This window comes from Gossypium hirsutum, chromosome D11, assembly GCF_007990345.1.
Source record: "Gossypium hirsutum isolate 1008001.06 chromosome D11, Gossypium_hirsutum_v2.1, whole genome shotgun sequence".
Classification (NCBI taxonomy): Eukaryota; Viridiplantae; Streptophyta; class Magnoliopsida; order Malvales; family Malvaceae; genus Gossypium; species Gossypium hirsutum.
This window is the reverse complement of record NC_053447.1, coordinates 14855251-14878020: the sequence shown is the minus strand read 5'-3', so window position 1 is coordinate 14878020 and position 22770 is coordinate 14855251. Positions and strand designations below refer to the sequence as shown.

The following is a 22770-nucleotide window of genomic DNA, read 5'->3' as shown; positions in this document are numbered from 1 at the left end:
CATATTGACATACATGGTTGAATGTATATGTATATATATGTTTAAGATTTGCATTGAATTAAAAGTATAAATTTTAAATACTTGTATGATTTGAACATGGACTACAAATTTTCTTGGGATAGAGTTGAGATTGTGAATTATATATAAATGTTATGAACGTGTGTTGCTATTAAAAAAATATACGAGAAATCATTCTTGTATCTGTGAAATTGAGATTTTCAGGCTAAGCGCCTAGCAGGCTTAATGTCGGTGAATTTTTCAGACTTTAAGTCTAGCAGGCTACGTGCCGGTGATCTGAATCAGGTTATAAACCTAGTAGGCTACGTGCCGGTGATCTGAATCAGGTTATAAACCTAGCAGGCTACGTGCCGGTGATTTGAATCAGGTTATAAACCTAGCAGGCTACGTGCCGGTGATCTGAATCATGCTATAAGTTTAGCAGGTTATGTGCCGTTGAATCTGTTTAAATTAAGTGATTGTATACATTGAATATATATGTATATGATTTGGTTATTTGTATTGGATTAATATATGAACATCTGTTGCTATGTTTTTGATGAGCATATAAAAGCTCGAATCTTTGTGTCTGGTGAGTATATATATCTATGCGTTCGGCATATGTGAATTAAGGTATATATATGTGCATTCGGCATACGTGATTGATAAGTATAATTATTTGCTTTTGACATATGTATATGAAAGATCATAAGCATGCATTCAATAAATGCAATGATAAGTATATTTGGAATTTATATTTGCGATTAATGATTATGTATATAACTTGATTTTTAGGTATATAATGATAATACAAATGATCGTTTATATGTATTTTGGATATGCTATAAACTTACTGAGCTATAGAAGCTTACTTTGATTGTTTTTGTTTATTTGTTTATAGATTTTGGAGACGCGTTACGAGCTCGGGGATCGTCAGCATAGTCTATCACACTATCGACTTCTTTTGGTATTTTGTTAACAGTTTGAACTTGATCTTATGGCATGTATAGGTTTGAGTATGATTTTGGTTAGATTTGGATTGTATAATATAATTAGCCATGTGAATATGGTTTAATTTCTATGTTTGTGATCAGTTTGGTTTTGAAAAAAAAATGGTTGCGTTTGTTCGGTAATGCCTCGTAACCTTAATTCGGCGACGGATATGGGTTAAGGGTGTTACAATCTCAAGTTTGAATCGAAGAAAAAGAGGACTTTTAGGTTTTTACTTTAGAGTAGAAAAGATTTCCGGAAATAGTAGCATCTTGAATGGAAAGCAAGGATCATGTATCTTGAATGGAAAGCAAGGATCATCTTTATTCTTGCCACTAACGCTGATCCTGACTGTTTTTGTTGGAAAGCTGATACTATACGTGAAACTTCTTTTTTGAATTAACTTCAATATTTTTGTGAATAAAACCTAGAATTTTTTTAGTTGGCAAAATAAAGGGAATTTAATAAATTCCAAAATTTCAAATAATCTTTTTGTCATTCACCTAATAGCACCTAACAACAGAGTGGTTAAAATATTTAATTTCAAAAAGTTGAGTTACTAAATAAAAAAATTAATAGTTGAGTAATCAAAATAGAACCGAAAGACATAGTTGATGATTATTCTTATAGTTTACCCTAAATTTTATATACATGTTAACTATTTGTTTTGTATAGCCTTTGGCTTTTCAAAAATTATTAGGTATTTATGTGAATTTGGCAAATGTCGAAATCTTGAGAATTTGAATATTTAAGTTGAATTTCTTCATACACAAATATTATATGTGAATTTTTTTCTTAAATTTTACGATAAATTTGAATTCCAATCCATTGGGCTTAAAAAAAATCGAGACATGATTGTTTTTCAATATCAATATATTTAAGAAACAAAATATCCAACACCAATGAGAACGTTTTGTGCAAAACCTAGGGTTGATCGAGCTTGAATGAACAAACCTCTGTTCATGTTCGTTTGTTTATTTTAAAGCTTGTTTGTGTTCAGTTTGTGTTTATTAAGAATTTCAAATTTGTGTTAATGTTTGTTTATTTAAAATTATGTGTGTACATATTCGTTTGTTTAATGTTCACGAGCATGTTCATTTAACTTAATCGAACATGTTCACGAATATTAAAACGAATATGTTCATGAACATATAATTGAACATGTTCACGAACAATGTTAATAAATAATACATACACACATATATTGTTTAGATATAAAATAGTCAAGTATAAATATTAATAATCATATTATAAACGAAAAAAAATACAAACCAAGATAATTTTATTAATATATAATAATGGAACAATAAACGAGTTTTAAGATAATTTTATTAATATATACTAATAGAATCTTTATAAGAAAATATCATTAATAAATAAAAGAGTCAATAAACGAGCTTGTTCGTGAACATAAACGAATCGAACACTCCTCTGTTCATGTTCGTTCACTTATTAAACAAATATAAAAATTTTGTTCATACTCATTTATTTAGATTAATAAATGAATAGAAATGAACATTATACGAACGGTTTACGAATAGTTTATCGAACATTCTATTCATTTATACCCCTAGCAAAACTGTATAAAGATAAAAAAATCAAAAAAATTTAAAGCATTTTAAAAATAAATTAACTAGTTTAATACTTGTTCAGAAGATTAAAATACATTTTTAGTTGTTGATAAATTAAATTGTAATTAATAAAATCAGTTTCTAGTACAAGTTTGATGACATCTACTTGTCAGCTGTTAAGCTCAATAGCATGAATGGGCTATGCTATCCCGGGCAGCAGTTCCAAATTCCAATCCCCAATAGGAACCGATCCTTAATTTAGACCCGAATCACGCAAAGGAACAGGTAGAATCCGAACCGTATCAATCACACGCCAAACCCGCACTTAAAAATTTCCCACAGACAACACCGCCCATAAGCTTATCTTTAATGACGCTTATGTCCCGCACTTGACGCGCATATTTAAGTTGCCGTCCACGTCACTCCTTATCCATCCGATCAGGGCAATCTCGTCAAGAAAATGTAATTCCGTAATATATCAAACTTTACAGGGACAATCTAGTAATTTGAAAAATAAATAATATTATATTATCTCTGGACCACCTACCTTCCCCACCACAACCAAGCATTGTTCTTCGTTTCAACTTTCAATTTTTTAAAGAAAAATAAAGAAAGAAAGAAAGAAAAAACTATAATTATCTTTTTTTTTAAACAATATTTTAATTACTATTGTATTTTTCCTTGGTTTCTTCTCCTTCGCTTCTTCTGCGGAATTCTCTCTCATATGGCTTATCCAGTAATCTAAATCTCGCTCTCTTTCTCTCTCTCTCTCTCTCTCTGAAATTCTTCTCTTTTCATTGTTTTAAACAACGTCGTTTATGCATTGCGATCTGTTTCTTTTTCTTTCTTAGATAGTTTACGCGTTTTGCATTGGAAGGTGAGTTTAATCTATCTCTTTCACCCTGTCTTCCTTTCTTTTTTTGTTTTAAAAATTGTGTAATTTCGTGAATTCAGAATCGTTGTTTCGATATATATATTTTTGCTGAGCTCTGTTTTTTCTTTCACATTGGAATGCAGTTGGAGTTTTCGTTTTACTTCCTGTTTGTTTCCCGAGAAAACGGAGAGGTAAAAAGTCTCCGAAAGCTTTTGATTCTTTTCTTTTAATGTTGCTCTCTTTTTTAATAATAAAAGTGGTAAAGGAAAGGACATTGATTTTAGTTCGGCCATGGCCTATGTGATTGAATTAAGCATAACTGAGTTCTGGTGTTCGTTGGATAATAAATTCGTAGTTTAAGATTTGCATATTTTAATTTTTTATAAAAGGAATAACGCGTCTTTTTCTTCTCGAGGAAATAGAAAGTATATGTTTTTTTTCTTTTGCTAATCACTGATAGATATTTGGTTTTAGTTGCTGTTTACGCCCTTGTTGTAATTCTTGTTTCAAATTTCAATTGCGGAGTTTTTTTTTTCAGGGATAGGTTCTCCCTTCTACTCTTTTGATGATTTATTTTGTTATTTTCAATTCAAATTGATTGGATTATCTTTTTTGGCTTTAAAAGATCGAGGACTTCAAGCAAGTCACCCCCCCCTTCTATATTTGTGTTATGATTAAGTTTGATGTTTATATTTATGGCTAAGCTGTTAAAAATAACTGTATCGGTGGCTTTACATATAGGAGATCTGTTTGAATTTGTGGATGTAATTCTTGCAAAAATCTCCTTGTTGGAAATCCAGAGACTTAATTCGTTACAGAACACTTTGATAATTAGTAAAAGCAAGTAAGGAGGGAAAGACTGATGCTGGCTTTTTTTGTTTCTGACCACCTAAAATTTCATCCATGATCCTCAGTCAACGTTTGTTTCTGTGTCTATACACCACTGTGTTACAATCTCCTTGGATAGTATTATTTTTCTAAAAAAGTATTGCAAGCCTTATAACATTCATTCTAATAATGGCTTTCTGTCTAATATGTTGGTCAGTTTCCTTTCTTTAGATCATGATTTATAAATGAAAAGCAATTCAATCTTGCTGAGGTATGCTGATTTTCGGTGGTTGTTTACAGACCCGGATCTTGATATATGGGGCATCAGTTAATCTGAGTGTAAAGAAAATGGATCAACACAGGAAGTTTAAGACTTGTACTGGAGTTCTATTGGAGGTCTTGTAAATTCGTTGATTTTAGATGATAAGAGCTGGACGCAGCTTGTAGAAGCTGCAGTTGAGAATGTTGATTATTTTCTGGCTGATATTCTATCATTCTTACGATGAGAAGTCTGTTCCTGTCAGTATCATACATTTCATGCTACAGTCTAGCAGTAAACCATATATGCAAGCTAGTGGTCAAGCCTATGTCAGTACTGTAGACACCTCTATTTGGAGGTTGCTAGAACTACATTGACAAATTGTTGATTGTCATCTGCTACAACTGCAAGAATGGAAAGGTTTGTTTCTTGCACTGCATTTAATATTGGTTAAATTTGTCAAGTTGTCATTTGAAGTTTGTATTTCTTTGTCACTATATCTTGCTACTTTCTCTTTTGTCACTTAGGTATAAAATTTCGGAGGAGCTTGGAGATGGTACCTGTGGTAGTGTGTTCAAAGCCTTCAATATAGAAACATTTGAGATTGTAAGGAACTTGCTCCAGTAGTTGCTTTTTTTATCTTTCTGTTTACATAACTACATGATTTATTTTATTTATCATTAAGATATGTTCTTCTCATTTGTTCCTCAGGTATGGTAGAAGTTAATTCAATGATTAATATTATATACTTTGCTGAAGTTAAAAAATTCCTTTGATGTGTGGGAAATTCAACTTAAGTCTTGTACCTCACCTATTTAAGTTAATTTAATGATTAATGTTGTATGCTTAGCTTCACTTAGAAGTTTTCTTTTAACATGAGGAAAGTCAGCACTAGTTGCTTCTAGTTGTGAGTGCGACAAGCCAGATTTTTGTACATTGGTCTTATGTGATGATTGAAATGACCTCAATGCCTTGGAGATAGCAAATGATGAATATAGGATCAATTTTGAAGTCACTTTCTGAACCATTATGTGAATTCTTTGTTTTTAATTGGTCAATCTTTCATGTACCTGCTGCTAATTTCTGGAGGTTACTTTAAAGCTTATATCTGATTTCCTGCATATCTTAGGGCGTCTGAACCACAGTTGATGGTCCTTCTGTCTATTCACCTGATTGTGTATATCTACCACCCTCACCCCCTTGTAGTAGGAGGGGTTGGCAAACATTTTGAGCTGCCTATTATTTGAAAAGTTAAAATAAGGTTTCAAAATTCTAAACCCTAATGACCATGTTTGAGATGGAACGCTCTGCTTAAAACTATAACTTTACGGAACTAGAAAATTGGGAGTTGGATACATGCATGGCTTGACATGTTAGAGCATATATGAACACCAGCTGAGTCTTCTAATAGAAAATTGGAGCATATATATATGTATATGTGTATACACACATATAACGTATAATATGAACAATATTAGAAAAACTTAGGAGCTGAAATGTTCACTTTGGAAAATGATTCTGGTGTTTCTTGCCTCAATGGGGTTCATCAACTGCTCAATGATAATGAGGAAGACCTTGGATTGGAAAAAACTTAACTCAGTCTATTGTAGGTGGCTGTCTTGAATTTTTTTTTTCCTATTTATACTCTATTATATTTCTCATGATAATAGTGAATTTACTGAACGTGGAACTTCCTTGAGTTGTTGCTCCTCATGCTTTTTGTAAATGTTTTCAATCTAGGTTGCTGTTAAGAAAATGAAAAGAAAGTTCTACTTTTGGGAAGAGTGTATGAATCTAAGAGAAGTTAAGGTAAGCTGTAATATTTCTTTGAATGTTAAGAGTCCTTTGCTTTTTACATAAGCCTTAATCTTAAGAGCGTGTTCCATTTATTGTGTACCCTCATCTAAGAGAAGTTAAGGTAAGCTTTTCCCATTTTCTTTGACAAAATTAGTGAATTATTTATCTGCAGGCCCTTCGTAAACTAAATCACCCTAATATTGTAAAGTTAAAGGAGGTTGTCAGGGAAAGCAATGAACTATTCTTCATTTTCGAGTACATGGTAAGGGTGCTTTTCCAACTTCACATTATTATTCTGCCAAAGCATGGGTTTTGTGATTTTATCTTCCACGTAACTATTGTATCTTCATTCCCCGCAATTATAATTTCAGTTGCCTTATTTTCAATCTTTTTGGTCAACACAAAGCTTGGGGACATGACTGATTAGACTGGAACTAGGAACTAGGAACATGGAGAGAACTTGTCCATGTCTTGGTTACAAATACCATTTTGGAATCATTTCTTAAGCAGGTGCTAGGTTACCAGGATCTGTTCAATTAATTACAATGTTTAAGCTTTTAAAATTTGAAAGGGATTCACTTTTGAAGAATTCTATAATTGATTCTAGTGGAAGAGTTGTGCAGATACTAACTACTCCCCTCCCCTTTTCCCAAAGGCAGGCAGGGAAAAACCAAAGAAAAGAAAAGAAAAAAACTCTCCAATTTTATCTCTTTCAACAAAATATCATAGATTTTTTTCTTAAACAATAAAGGTTTCAAGTGGCTGTTTTTGCCTGCTGATCTCACTATTGAACATAACTCTTTCCTTTAAATATAATAATACAATAATTGTGTACTTCTGTACAATTCATTGCCAAGTGGCTTATTTGCATCTTCAGATGAGGTCATCCATAGTGCAATAAATTATTTCCTGTCATCAAGTATGAAGCTGAATGAAACCCTTTCAAGTGCAATTGTAAGAGGTTGGGTATTTCTTTCTAGGAACATAACCTTTACCAAATCATGAGAGAGCGGCAGGAACCTTTTTCTGAATGGGAGATACGCAGCTTCATGTCTCAGATGCTGCAAGGACTTGCTCACATGCATAGAAATGGATATTTTCATCGAGATTTGAAACCTGGTAAATCTTCCTTTCATTTCTGCATTTTGAAAGTTGTTATGGTGGATATCTTTATAGTGAAGTATTTGCTTTTTTCAGAGAACTTGCTGGTGACAAAGGATGTTCTGAAAATTGCGGATTTTGGACTGGCAAGAGAAGTATCATCAATGCCTCCTTATACAGAATATGTTTCTACTCGATGGTGAGTACTTGTGCGGTGGATATCATCTCATTTACTTTGCATTCTTGTTTGTTTATGTTCACACAATATGGGAGCAGTCTTGCTGTTCATCCAGTATTATTTTTCTCTTCTAATGATTTGTGGGTTAAACACGTCAGGTACCGTTCTCCAGAAGTCTTGTTGCAATCTTCCTCTTACACTCCTGCTATTGGTATGTGGGTGGTACTTGATTTAATTATCTTTGTGTGTGTACATATGTGCATCTTCTTTTAGTAGCCTTATGATACTGTGGGACCAATCCAGAACTTTACTTGCAGCAGATGATTTGTTTTCCATGTTGGTTTGATTTTTGTCATTTCTTTCTTTCAGATTTTGTGTCACTTTAAGGTTTATCCATATATATTTTGCTTGAATGGTGTCTGATAATAGTAGCGTTTACAGATATGTGGGCTGTTGGTGCTATATTAGCGGAGCTTTTTACTTCATCTCCTATTTTTCCTGGTGAAAGGTGATTTATTATTTCTGAGTTTTTCTCTTTTTAATTTTGGTGGACAATGATGTAGATTAAGCCAACCCTTTTGTGCTGGCAATTATATCTTTTCTCACAGCATAAAAGTATACAAGCAATGCAAATACTTTGATTTGCAACATTTTTTCCATTACTGTGTTGGCCCAATGTGTATTATACTATTGGCATAGGCTAACTTCAATTATTCCTTAAGTTTGTATACAAGTTTGGTCTTGATAAAGTTTCCTGTAACATATAGTTGGTATGTCCTGTGATACTTGACTTTGGTAATTCTGTTGGCAATCTGGTTATGACTGCTAGTCTTGTTACTTCAAATGGCTTAAAGTTAATAGTTGATTGATTGTATGTAACTAGTAATCTAACATTCCATTCCCAGAAAAAATGAACACAACATGGTTGATTTTGTTTTTCTTTTCTGTTTTACTGTATTCATTTGTCCTTTTAGCCCTTCTAACCTGAACCCAATTGATCCTACATACATATGTAGGATCTTTTTCTGTTTATGCACAAAATATTTTATGGAAATTTTCTCATAGCATCCTGCCTCCTTTGCCAATTTATACATGCTATTTTCTGCATCTGCATAATAAGCTGTGTGCATACATTTATGGGTAGAGATTCATAACTATAGATATTGAGGAAGGAATATCTGTTATCCTTTTATTTAATAGTCTTATGAGTTCTATGATGCATAACTATAAATAGGAATGTCTTTTAGTTTTGGCAAGAACATCTCTTTACTTGCCAAAAATATTTTTAGGTGTTATGCATGCTGTTCTGTTCTTTAACATTTACCACTGAAGTAAAAGATAGATATGTAGTTTATCATGATTTTTCTTCTTATGGTTAATACCTTCACCTCTTGGCAGTGAAATAGATCAACTGTACAAGATATGCTGTGTTTTGGGTGCGCCTGATTGGACTTCCTTTCCTGAAGCAACTAACATCTCTCGTCTAATCAATATTAGTTATTCTGAGGTAGGTTTTTAAAAAAAATTATTTATTAGTTGTATATTGGTGGCTATCTTTGCTGTCCTCTTTTATTTTATTCTTATTTGTGATCATTACTTTTGGGCAGATTTTACCTACCAACCTATCAGATATCATTCCTAATGCCAGCCCGGAGGCTGTTGATTTAATCATGGTATGATGTGGTTAACTAGGATTTAGCAAAGTAACATTTGCTCTACTATAGTATCTTACACCCCCTGCTTTGAATGTCTGTAGCAACTTTTTTCATGGGATCCATTAAGGAGGCCAACAGCAGATCAGGCATTGCAGCATCCTTTTTTTAATGTAATACATGTTATTTGGAGTTATTTCAGATTTCTATTTGTATTATATCACTTTTACTGAAAAATCCTGGACAGGTGGATGCTCGCATTCCTCATCCACGACTGCATGATCCACTTGAGCTGAGGCTAAACAACATGGGTGAGTTTTGAAGTTCACTACTAGTTCCATGTGAGACTATTAGATAACGATTTATGTTCTCTTTTTTTTCTGGTTCAACAAATTAATGTTTTCTTGTACTATTTTGCAGAGTCAAAGCCAAATCTTGAGTTGAATCTATGGGATTTCGACACTGAACCTGATGATTGTTTTCTGGGCCTGACGCTTGCGGTGAAACCAAGTGTTCCAAAATTAAGTAAGATTATTGTATGTCCTGCGTTTGTGGTTCAGTAGACTGTTGTCCTTTTTAGCTACCGTTGCCTCTCAAATTTAACCATCAACTGCATAAATATGCATATTGCATGAGTAGACACCCTTTTCCATCTTCTGGGTTATTGTGGATTGACCATGTCGTCATTAATCCTGGATCTGGTTTAAGATCCAATAAGAGCACCATTGTTGAGGAAGTCTATTGATATGGTATTTATGGATACACTTCCATTTGTTGGAACATTTCTTGTGCGTTTTCTCTCTTTGTATCCTTTTCTGCCAGGTCTTTGTCGAGGGGTTTACTTTTATTTTTAGAATTAAGAATCTGACTCATTTATTTTCTGCAGAGGCAGTCCATAATGGCTCTCAGCGTATGGAAGAGGTGAGTTCAGCAGACCTGTACTTAACAAAATTTCTCTTGGCTATTATTTATCTTTGATGTGGATTTGTTTACATTCCAGAAATATGGCTAACTAGACTTCATAATGCAGGATATACTGTTTTGTCCTAGTCTGAAAGATCATCCAGAGCAATCAGGTCAATTCATATGATCCTCAAATACTCTCTTCAGAAATAGACTCAGGGAAAGGGGAATTGACAATAGTGATGCATAAAGCTATTATGAATGAGAAATGGATCTTTATTCTGAACGTTAATCTGAATACCATGGTTTATTTGAGTTAATGCTACCTTCTTGTTGAACTTTCCACAAACAACAATTTTCACCAGTTATTTAATTCTCTTTCTTGCTTAGAATATAATGTTTTGCAACTAATTGTCCGTGGGTATTTTTCATTCTCAGTTTTTTGGTCATTGCTTACTCCTGATCAAAATGGAATTCACACACCAGTTGAATCCTCCTTGTCTCTCTCATTTAGGTGAGTTCTTTCTTTTTGTGCAGAGACTCTAGCAGTAACGGTTAGGTGTATTGATACTTTAACTGGACATATGTGATGGTCCCTTGATTTTTCGTGTAATATATTTTATCTTTAGCAGTTTGTAAATTACTTCTCTAATGATGTAGTGGTTTGGTTTACCATTTAAATTTAACCATACATGAGAAATAAATTTTCTCATTCATGCATTTAGCATATGCTATTATTAGAGTATCTTAATGTATTTGTTACCTCTTTTGTGCATTACATTCATCACTGTCCTACCAATGATGATATGATATTTTATATTCCCCCTTCTTTGCGGTGGAAATTTTTCATGGCAGTTCGATTCAGCATCCACCAATTGGAGTTCCACAATCTGCTGGGTTCACAATCGCATCATTGCAGCCTAATCTCCCAGTTCGTCAAAATTATTGGCTGTGGCCTCCCCCTTCCAGTAAGGTTATCCCCTCTGACTGAGTTGGTTGGATAATCTAATAAGGGCCTGTAGAGAATTTGTAATTTATTTAATTTGTTTTTGTAAAGTCGGATCCATTTAGCACTCTCATAGCTTCTATTGTTGTCTAATCTAAGCTTTGCCTGTATTGATCGGCAAAATCTTTCCTGGGAAAGTTTCTGGGAAGTTTTTCAGATTTCTATCACTTCCGAGTATAGGAAATTTCACCCTTTGGCTTGAATATTGATATTGGTTAATGCAAATCTTTCTCCCCTCTTTTGTCTCACTGTGTGCAGTGTGCCGACGGTATATGCAGGTAAGGGAAAATGTCTGTGATTCTCGAGCAGATGCAAGGCTTTGGTAATGACTGTCTATCTCACCATGTATTTCATTGCCATATCATAGACCATGCATGAACTTTACCGACTTGGCCCTAAAAATTTGTGTGTTTAATATTTTTAGATATACTTAAAATTAAGATTAACTAAGTGCTTTTGTTAAATAATAAGTTGTATTGATGATATATCAATAGAAAAAGAGGTTGGATTCTGACTCGTATCTAAAATAGTTTACATTATAGGTTTTTTCTTTTTGAAATTGCGTTATTGGGAAAAAAAAGCATGATAGAATTTCTCATTACAATTCTATTATCTTTTATTTTAGGAGGAATTTTTAGAGAATATTCCATTTCAATGGGATTTGAAATTGTTTTTATTTACATCTAGTGAGTTGAGATTTTCTCCCTCATAACCGCTGCTCATCCAATTTGTGACTGGCGTTAAGGTTCCAGTTAAAGACAAACAGGCCGGTAAAAAATGACTATTTACATTTTTTTTTTAACTTTTAGTTTATTGTTCCTGAAAAAAATTAAAAATAATATAATATTTTTATTACATAATAAATATTTTAAAATTTATTGAATATAATAATTAAACAAATATTTATTATAAATTAGTATTAATTAATAAAAATAAATATTACATGAATAATAAACAAGTTTATTAATAAAATAATTGTTTAATATAACATCTTAACGTAATGTAATGATTTATAAACTTTATAAATATCAAATAAAATACCTTAAAAACTAAATATAATTCAAATTAATTTTTTTATATGTATTTAATTTAATGTCTTTAATGGTCTTTTTTACGTTTTATTATAATTCATCTCAATGCTATTGTTACTATTGAATCCAAACATATATTTTATCACTAATTTTAATTTAATTGTTATAGTATTTAATCTCAATACTACAGTAACTAAATTTACTACCATCATTGCTATTTTTAATCTTACCGAAATCAATCTCAATTACCATCGAATTAAAAGAATGATGCAACTTTCACAAACAATTATTGTACAAAAAAAAATGCAGAAAGATCAAATTTCTGTCTACTTGCTCGTTCATTGTTGGTGTATGACTTGAATAACAAAGATACGAGTTAATATGTAGTTGCCCCTTCAATTTGTTCAAAAGTGCTTAGTTGGTACTTGAATTTTTCTTAGATCTAGTTGGTACTAAAATTTGTATTTCGTCACCCAAGTTGGTACATTCATACTAACACCGTTAGTTTGAGTTGATATGGCACTCACAACCAATCTGGTAGTGACATGTGGTAGCTTCTATGCCACTTGACGAGCATAAATAAAAAATTTTAAATTTTTTAAAAAACAAATAAGTTAATTAAAAAAGTATAAAATTTTGTTTAGGTTGAGTCTTGATGTGAAAGAAAACTATACTTTTTTCTTAATTAATTTATTTTTAAAGTATTTTTTAAAAATTGATATCTGTCACGTGCCATACTAAGAAGCTGCAATGTGTCACCAACAGATTGGCTATCAATGCCATGTCAGCATAAGCTAACGGTGTTAATGAGGTACCAACCTAAGTGACAGAATATAAGTTCAGGCACTAAATAGGTCCAAAAAAAAATCAACTACAAATTAGGTATTTTTGGAACAAGTTGAAAGGCAAATTAGATATTAACCCTAAAGATAATTAAGACGAAATTATTTTATATTTTAAAAAATAAAAATAAATTTTAATTTTAATTTTTCATATTTATACATATCCACATACCATTTTACCAATAAAGACCCATTTCAAACTTTATTTACGGAAATGGGCCAATTTTTTTATTATTTACCAGAAAGGGCTGAAATATGCAGAACGCTTCGATGTAGGAGCGTTTTTGAGTGAAATTTTAGCAAATCGCGTCACTGGGGGAGCAATTTTGCCAAATCAGCACAAAACGCGCTGATGTGGAAGCGTTTTGCTGACGTGGCAAAATCACTCCCCCGGGAACACAATTTTCTTCGTGTTTTTTCCCAGCAGCCATTTAAATTTTTGACTGTTGGGGGGTCCAATAGTCAAAATAAAAAACTATAAAAACCCTCCCCCCTCCTATTTTTTTCACACAATATTTCTTCTAAATTTGGCAAAAAAGCTCTCAAATTTCTCCCTAAATTTCTCAAAGCTCTCTTTAATTAATTATTTCATTTATTTTTTTTCTAAATTAGTGTTAGCAATGGCTGGGAAATTAATTCTTCTCGATCATAAACATATCTCCGTCGAATAAATAAAAATGGTAAAGGTTAATTTTAATTTTTGAATATTATTTAATTTTTTTCATTTATGTAATTTTAATTAATTTTTATTTTATAATTTTTTATAACAATCTATAGATAGGGTGTTACAATGTTATATTCGTAATATATCTGGTCCTCCATCATCGTTCATAGAAAATTACTTCAAGGAAGCGAGTTTTTGGCACGTGGCCACTATAGGCCGAGGGTGTAAGTTGGACCCGAAACTCATCAGCGCGTTAATAAAGAGGTGGAGACCCGAGACACATTTCATCTTCCATGCGAAAAGTGTGCCATCACTTTGGAGGACGTGCAGTTACAATTGGGATTGTCGGTGGATGGGTCCGCACTCACCGGGCCCGTTCAATCTGCTGATTGGGGAGCCGTATGCTACGATCTTTTGGGTGCAATTTCGGATAATATTTACGGAGGTCGGATCGAGATGGGCTAGTTATGATACACATTCCTGAAGTCGAAGAATTATTCGACTGAAGTAAAAAGAATACGATATGCTCGGGCATACATCCTTGAGATGATTGGAGGTTATCTGATGCCAGACTTGTCACGAAACCTCGTACATCTGAGGTGGCTACTGAAACTCGTTAATTTTAGAGCAGTTGGCAAATTTAGTTTGGGGTTTGCCGTGTTGGCAACATATACCGGGAGATGTGTTGGGCAACACCACCAAATAAAGTTAAAATCGGAGGTTGCCTATCACTACTACAATCATGGGCTCGGTTTCACTTTCTATTTTTACGTCCTCGAGTGAACCAGTCATATACATTTCCACTTATAACGAGGTAAATTTTATATTAGATTTTACAATTATTACATAGATTTAAAATATAATTGTATGCTAAAAATTTATTTAATTAGGTGAAATCATTCGACGAGTTATGTTGGAATACCTACCGCTCTTGAAAATATACGGTTTTTATTAGACCAACGGTCGGAAGCACAAGTAAGTATTAAATAAAAAATATATATAAAATAGTTGTTTCATATTTAGTATTTTGTATTATGTATATAACTAATATTTTTATCACGTTCATATAGTTTCAATGGACACCATACGAGGATTCGGCAATTCAGGCAGTAATTTCGGATGAATTCTTTCAAAATCCGAACATTTGGCATGTTAAGGTCCCATTTGTGAACTATGCTACTGTCGATATGAACCAGACGGATAGAGTCTTGCAGCAATTTAGATTCCGACAACCAATTCCCGTGGCACCTGAGGTGCTCGATAATAAGCACAAAATTGACTAACGATAATCGAATACAAATTGACCGGTATTCTTTTCAGAATATATCAAAATTTGGGAAAATTGATATGATCATATACCTACTTGCGAACTGATCATCGTTCCAGTGTTAGCGTACGCGCTGGATTACATGCCATGGTTTAGGATCCATGGCAAGCCATATTTGCTGTCGAAAGAGCAGAGGCGTTGGCAAATTTGTGTCGAAAGAGAACGACGGGGCCATTTAAATCTAAGGAGAAGGGATGAGGCATGGGCCCATCAACAGCGCCCACATAAACCCCGGGCCCCTTATATGTATCCTAGCCCTTATATGTATCCTAACCCCTATATGTTTCCTTTGCCTAGTCTTATGCCAGGTTGGAATGCATGGCCTGGTGCATCTCATTTCCCAATGACTCTGACTCAACTGACGATATATAGGTCATCATCACAAGAGGGATCGCATGAGGCACCGTCGGGGAGCTCATCTCATTACCAATCCCCATCGCCTTATGGGATTCAAGCACATTCGCATTCTTTATTCTATCAAGGTGGGTCATCCTCCCAACACCCACAACCACAACCTCTGCCAGAGCAACCACAACTCCAACCGGAAGTTGAACCAATGAGGAATCCAGCGCTTAACTATCGACTACCCCCATATGGCACTGATTTCGACTGGCACATACATTGATTTTCTTTAATATATTTGTACAAACTATTTTTATATTGTTTCATTTAATAAAATAAAAGTTGTTTTTAATATTTTAATAGTAAATTGTTTTTATATTTTTAATAAAATAGAAGTTTTTTTGAATAAGGCAATAGAAATAATGCAACATAGTTTCATTATAGCAATTATCAACTATTTTAATTTAAACATGATCGAATTGTATGACCTGGGTTCTTACACCATTCGCATAAGTTCTGTTGGTTCGTTATTTCTCGGATATCAATATTATTACATATTCTACTCGAGCAAGGCCTTTTAGTTTGCGACACAATTTTCTATCCGGTAACAACTTAAACAGAGCAAGCGATACAGGCGACCACTTACGTTCATCTGGGACCAGTGGGAATACATGTCTCCACACATTGTACATGTATTCTATTTTGTACATTTTGTCGACATATCTCATAGGATCCAAATGGAGATTCTGACAAGCTACAATTGTATGAGCGCATGGATAACGAAGTGTGTCAAATGTCCCACAGTCGCAAGCCATATTTCTCAAGTGTACACGATATTACCCGCCGGTAATACTTTGGTTCAGTCTGTCAAACTCCGTCACACGAAACCATAAGTTGTCACAATTGTGGCATACTGTGTGTATGGTGTTGGCTCGCACCTTCGCCTTGTTAATTTTTTGCAATACCTTTCTGCACCATACATGGCCTCCCTGCATTTGGCTTTTATAATTCGCTGCTCGCTTTGGAAATAGTGTCACTAAACGAAAATATGTCCACCGCCATCCTGTGCCACAGCTACCAATAGTCGATGGGTATATCTACCATATATAAAGGTACCGTCAATTTGTACCAATGGCTTGCAATACACAAATGCGTCCTACATTGCTTAAAGCTCCAGAATAGACACTTGAACACTTGGCATCCACGGAGCAATCGGTCGTTGTATTATGCAGGGCCCGTTTCAATGTCTGTTATGCAACTTAGGACGTACCTTTTCAGCACCTGACACCACTGCCACACCTCATTATTTGAAGTGTCCTACCCACTATGTATATTTTCCAACGCATTCTGCTTAACTATCCAAGCCTTGCGGTAAGAGGGCATGCACCTCAATTAGCTACGAATATTGACAATTAAGACCGACACAGAAGTCTTGGGATCTGCCTTTACCTTCAGTAGTATTAAGCTAGCTATCATATCTAAATCTATCTTGGGATGATCTTGTGAAACACTTGTCAACAAAGTACGTTAAATAATGCAACATTAATAGACGAAACCGAAGCACATTTGAATCCATCTTGGTATGATCTTGTGAAACACATTTGATATCAAATGAGTCATATGTCACGGGATCAACCGAAGCACAAAATCGATACTTAATAGATGAAACCCTCATTGGCATCGTTCCAAAGATTTTGCACCTAATTCTTTTACAAAGTTCTTTCAAATCTATGTTCTTGTTAAAAATCAGTCGCATTATGTTCTCCAATAAAAAAACATCGTTCTCGGTGTCACAGACCTCACCTTCATAGTAAATAACAACAATAATACGTTCACTTATCTTCAATTTCTATCCTGCTTAGCCTCTCTAGTTTTTCTTACTGTAACTTATCCAACCTGAGAATGAAAATTGGCTCATTTATAGCCTAAGGCCAAACAGGAACTACTGTAGAAAAAAAGTGTCCACGTGGGAGTTTTTTTTCCATCAATTTTGCTGATAGTGCATCCTGCTTGAAGTATTTTTGACACCATTTGTTCAGAACCATTTTCTCAAAATTATTTTTTAAGAACTACTGTAGAAAAAAAACGTCCACATGAGAGCTTTTTTCAGTATTTTTGCTGACAGTGCATCCTGCTTGAAGCGTTTTTGACACTATTTGTTCAGAACCGTCTTCTCAAAATTATTTTTTCAAGAACTACTGTAGAAAACAAGCTTTTACATGGGAGCTTTTTTCAGTAATTTTGCTGACAGTGCATCCTGCTTGAAGCGTTTTTGACATTATCTTTTCAGAACCGTCTTCCCAAAATTAATTTTTCTGAAACTAATGTAGAAAAAAAACAAAATCCTTATTGTTAATATAATTTTTTCTAAACCCTAAACCTAAACACAAAATCATTTAAAAAACTAAACCCTAATTTAATTAATTTTCTTAAAAACTCTAAACCCTAATTTTATTTATTTATTTATTTAAAACCCCTAAAACCTAATTTAATTAATTTTTAAAAAAACTCTAAACCCTAATTTATTTTTTAAAATTCTTAAACCGTACACCCTAAACCTAAATTATTTTAACAAAACCCTATACCCTAAACTATTTTAACAAAACCCTAAACCCTAAAATCCCTAAACCAAAAAATCCTAAGGACTAAACATGCAAAAAGCTCTAACCCTAGAAAAGCAGGGAGCAAATCGTGTCCCTAGCACTACACCAAAACAGGCTTTTAGCGGCGCTTTTTTAGGCCTTTAGCGGCGCTAAAAAATGCCGCTAAAAGTATTTGCGGCGCTTTTCCCACAAACGCCGCTAAAGACCATGATCTTTAGCGGCGCTTTTCTCACAAACGCCACTATAGGCCATGACCTTTAGTGACGCTTTTCCCACAAACGCCGCTAAAGACCATGATCTTTAGCGGCGTTTTTCCCACAAACGCCGCTAAAGACCATGATCTTTAGCGGCGTTTTTCCCACAAACGCCGCTATAGGCCATGACCTTTAGCGGCGCTTTTCCCACAAATGCCGCTATAGATCAAACCTTTAGCGACGCTTCTCGCAAAAACACCGTTAAAAACATATCATGCAAAAAAAATTGTTTTAATCAAATAATATTTATTTTTATGATAAATATTATATTATGTTTTATTTTTTTAATTTTAACTTTAAATATACTTTTAAGGATAAATAAAAAATATTATTTAAATTAAATTTTTTATAAAAATGATAAAAGAAGGCAAATAAAGGAAGCTTAAATAATAATAATAATTAATAAAAGTGAGAAAACATAAATAATTAATAAAAATTATAAATTATAAACCTCAAAATTTAGGTAAAATCAACACCAAGCAATGCAAGCCATTGTTGAGTCTAATACAAGTGAAGAAACTAAGATCCTAGATCAGAAGAAGCAATGTCTTTGCACACCATTTCAATTCCTAGTAAGGCCTTCGAAAGTAGTTGATGAAAGCCGACATACACATCCGATGAATCAGCTTTCAGTTTCAGAATTTCCTTGGCGGTCCTTAAACGAAAATAGGGCATAGGGCATATGTTCCTACATAAGCATGGAAAAATCCAACTGAGTATAGGGCATGTGTTCCTTAAACAGCAATGTATGTCTTTGTGTATGGGGACAAATATCTGAGCAAAATGGAATAATCATGGAATAATAGATACAAGGAAGAATAAATATATCATGCAAAACAAATGATTGATTCAAAGTGTTAAAGATAAATACTTACTTTATCACAGTCCAATAGGCAGTAACCCAGCTTCCTTTGTGAAGTCCATCTTTTGACAGCTCTATAATTATGGCCACTCTCCGGATTCACTAACTGAGCATCATAATTTAGAAACAAAAAAGTAGTTTAGAAAATGATAATTACAAAGACTTACATGAACAAGCAAAGTAAAGTATGGGAAAGCTGAAGGTAGAAGCAAGAAACTACCTTTTTATAGAAGAAGGTATTGAAGAAATGGCATAAAAACATTATGTAAACATGACAGATTTCAGAAAAAAAATGTACATTTGCTTGCTTGGTATAATGTACATTATTTTCAATTAATAAATGGGGCTAAAAGTATGAATGAAGTTATGAAGCTAACGGATTGTAAAATGTTCTATTTGGTATAATATGCATAGTCTAAGAATGCAAAATCTTTATAATTTTCAACCACCTGAAAGCAAGTGATGAAAATTTATTCACATACACTGCTGCATCACAGCTTCACAAGCTGGTCTAAGTTCATAGGCATCAGAGGTGCATTAAAAATAATACGAATTATTGTATATATGTAATATGCTATGGTCATAATAATCCTCTTGCAACAAAATAAGGTCTAAAAAGGGCAGAGACACATTATACCTTCATATTTTACTATATATTAGACAGTAGAATTCAAAATTCACAATTGTATATATGCCAATTTTAATGACTGAAACAATAAAACAATGCTGCATTTCTTTCTAGTTCTTCCAATAAAAGAATACAATAGAACTAAATGTTAAAGCAAAAGTGAAGATCTTGATCCAGAACACAACCCAATAAAGTATTCTCTCATAACAATCCTTCGAAAGATGTCAAGTAATACAAGTATACTAACTGAAAAAAGATACAACTAGATTCTAAATTGTTAATTTACTGGACGACTTCTTTTAACACTTGGTTTGTATTTTATTTTATTTTATATTATTTTCAAATTTAAAAAGAAGAATTGTTCCACACAAAAATGTGGCAAGAAATTCATCAATGTACAGGAAGTTCAGAGATTTAAGAAAATTTAGCAAGCCATCCTAGCCACTGTGCTATGGTATTCAGAGAATATGAGATAAAAAATATTGAGCTGTTGGATGGTGCCTCATGATGTTTTAATTTCCCAGCACTCAAAAATTAGATGGAAATTTTAATAAAGAAAAGATCTGCAAGCAAAGAAAATAATTTAAGTGTAAAAAAAATCAAGGAAATCAATTTAAAGAAAACCCCATGCTTGTTCTTTGCATAGAAAAAGATTAACTTTTGAATTAATAGTTAAAGTTAATAGATTCCATTAACTTTGGAAACAGAGAATTAAAGAAATAGGTTAGCATAAATCATGAATAAAGGGATTTTAAAGTGAAAACAAGGAACAAAATGATCAAACACTGAAAAAATATAGCAGATCTAAGACTCAAAAGCAAGCAAAAAGTTAAAACCAAGTAAACACAATAAAACAATGAGAAAACTGAAGAAAATTTTTATGTATACCTGTTTGAAGCAGAGATCAAAAGCTTAGAAATTTGATTTGCAAAGGAATCAAAAAATCAGATCAAGTAAGGCCAAAAGGCAACAAAGATATTTTTCTTTTCGTCTCCCGCGTTTCAAACATAAGAAGCTCAGCTGTAAAAAAGCTCAGTAAAATGGAACAGCTGAAATTACCCAGAACCAGAAGCTGTCCCTTCCACACATAGCAGTGCTCCCAAAGGCCATGGTTTCGAACTACGAAAAGAATCAAATCTTATATAATGAGGAATGCCATTAGCCTTTGTCATGCAACGCAACAAGTTAAATACATGTACCGCACATGCAAGCGCATCGCACCCTGTAATATTTCAGAACCGCCAAAAATAATTATTTCGTAAGAATACAAACTTCTAATGTAAATGGCAAAGAGAAAAGACGAGATAAGGTAATATTACCATGGTCAAAAAGTTCTCCGAGGGGACTAGAGGAGTTTGTTCTTCTTGCTTGCTTCCAATCGACAGCATCAAAAGTCTAGCAGGCAATTAGTAATACATTAAAAAAGATTGGTACTAAAAATTAAAGTAAAAAACATAACGCACCACGAGACCATAAAGAAGAAATAACTTTAAGGTGTATAAACCTGATATAAAAAATAGAAGTAACCCATGAGCGAAATGAACCCATCTTGCTGGAGGTGAATCCAAGTGAGGGAAATAAACCTGAAAATCGGTATAAATAAATAAACCAAATGGAAAGATAAATAGCAGAAAAAGCATTCACATAGCTAAAATGCTTGTTGAAATACGTATTTTACATATGAAAACTACGTTAATTAAACAGACAGTCAACGCAACAACGGTTGTGTCTCAAACACAGAATTTGCATCACATTACTATAAAATAAAACTGCCATTTCAACGACATCTTAAGCCAAAATGGATTTGACTTGGGGACCTCTTTGCCTTTCCTTCACAATTTGTCGTTATATGGCCCATCTGACTTCATATGAAGCATTTATACGAAACAAAGATTTGGAAAAAGGAACTTACTTCATGGATTGAAGATGTCTACGAAACAAAGGCTTGGAGTGAAACGGAGTAGATGATCTTAAACGGCTTCAATTTAAGCCCATAAAACAACTAAGAAAAACTGCCTAAAATCCTGGAAATATGTATTTCCAGCTTCGATGATGGATCTGGAACAGCCACTTGCCTCGTTGAAACAATAAGACTCCAACCATCCAGGGACTCATCAGGAATTACCCCAAAATAATAATAATTGTTAATAAAGTTCCCTACCCTATTTAGGTGAAGCCCCTTTCTAAGTCGTCATTTTAGTATGAAAATTAACCAAAATAATAATAATAATAATAATAATAATAATAATAACAGCTCAATGAACTTTTTTTTAATTAAAAGAGCTTGTTTGGATACATGGAAAATGAAATGCAGCAAAAGAGAAAGTTGAACGTTAGAAAATGATAACAGAGAGAAAAAAGTGGTATCATTTTCCGAGTAAACGAGCAGAAAACGTAATTGAAATGCAGAAGAGAAAGTGAAAAATGCAAATAAATGCAAACAATTTTTTTCTAAGAAAAAACAAAAAAAAATCAGGCAAAAAAGCAAAGATAGAGCAAGAGAGAGAGGGGGACTTGGTTTGAAGAAGAAGGTCGAAGGCGAGTTCATTGTTTCTAGGGATTTAGCTGCTTTGGGAGGCATTACTTTAGGGTTTCACGCAGAGCTGAGGGAGTAATAGTGTCTGAGGTGATTATTTTTAGGGGGAAAATTTGGGGTTTTAGGGGGAATTTAGGCATAAAATGGCGCCATTTATTTAAAGTAAAATTTTTTGTGGCGTTTTTTATAAAAACGCCGCAATTGCTTATCTTTTGTGGTATTTTTATAAAAATGTCGCAAAAATTATTTCATTTTGATCAATACGACGTCGTTTTGTTCTGTTAAAATTTTTTTATTTTGTCTGTTAAAAATTATTAGTTATGTGATTTTATAAAATATTTATTATAACTATTTTTTATTGGATGTTTATTAAAAAAATCAAGTACTCTCAAAATAAATATCATATATTTTAATAAAAAAACAAATGATTAAATGGCTGTAATTAATTATTAAGTTAGAATTATCCAATGTAAACAATCAATCTCTCACATATCAAATTTCTGTTAAAGACTGAGATGTTAATGA

At 33.2% G+C, this 22770-nt stretch overlaps 2 protein-coding genes across 8 annotated transcripts; one reads left to right on the top strand and one right to left on the bottom strand.

Annotated features, from left to right (window-relative positions):
* Positions 1–3112: 3112 nt before the first annotated feature.
* Positions 3113–11670, top strand: LOC107912541 (serine/threonine-protein kinase MHK). 4 transcript variants are annotated; one of them, XM_016840755.2, is made up of 20 exons: positions 3113–3435; positions 3576–3623; positions 4561–4939; positions 5047–5125; positions 6260–6328; positions 6489–6578; positions 7297–7435; positions 7514–7616; positions 7754–7806; positions 8037–8103; positions 8994–9102; positions 9203–9268; positions 9352–9420; positions 9495–9558; positions 9668–9772; positions 10134–10168; positions 10278–10323; positions 10589–10664; positions 11006–11123; positions 11435–11670. In XM_016840755.2, exons 3-20 carry the CDS (start codon positions 4932–4934, stop codon positions 11480–11482), a joined length of 1344 nt encoding a protein of 447 aa, XP_016696244.2. In that variant the 5' UTR covers positions 3113–3435; positions 3576–3623; positions 4561–4931; the 3' UTR covers positions 11483–11670. The 4 variants fall into 4 exon arrangements, with proteins under 4 accessions (XP_016696244.2, XP_016696242.2, XP_016696246.2 ...); XM_016840753.2 differs by having other exon boundaries at positions 3116–3435; positions 11006–11118; positions 11415–11670; XM_016840757.2 differs by having other exon boundaries at positions 3129–3435; positions 11006–11118.
* Positions 11671–18645: 6975 nt separating this feature from the next.
* LOC107901692 (choline/ethanolaminephosphotransferase 1) lies at positions 18646–22371 on the bottom strand. 4 transcript variants are annotated; one of them, XM_041106230.1, is made up of 7 exons: positions 21622–22371; positions 21214–21292; positions 21029–21104; positions 20909–20931; positions 20769–20828; positions 19095–19187; positions 18646–18993 (listed from the first exon to the last, which is right to left on the bottom strand). In XM_041106230.1, exons 1-7 carry the CDS (start codon positions 21624–21626, stop codon positions 18739–18741), a joined length of 591 nt encoding a protein of 196 aa, XP_040962164.1. In that variant the 5' UTR covers positions 21627–22371; the 3' UTR covers positions 18646–18738. The 4 variants fall into 4 exon arrangements, with proteins under 4 accessions (XP_040962164.1, XP_040962166.1, XP_040962165.1 ...); XM_041106232.1 differs by having other exon boundaries at positions 18646–18907; XM_041106231.1 differs by lacking the exon at positions 21622–22371 and having other exon boundaries at positions 20914–20931; positions 21214–21286.
* Positions 22372–22770: the final 399 nt, after the last annotated feature.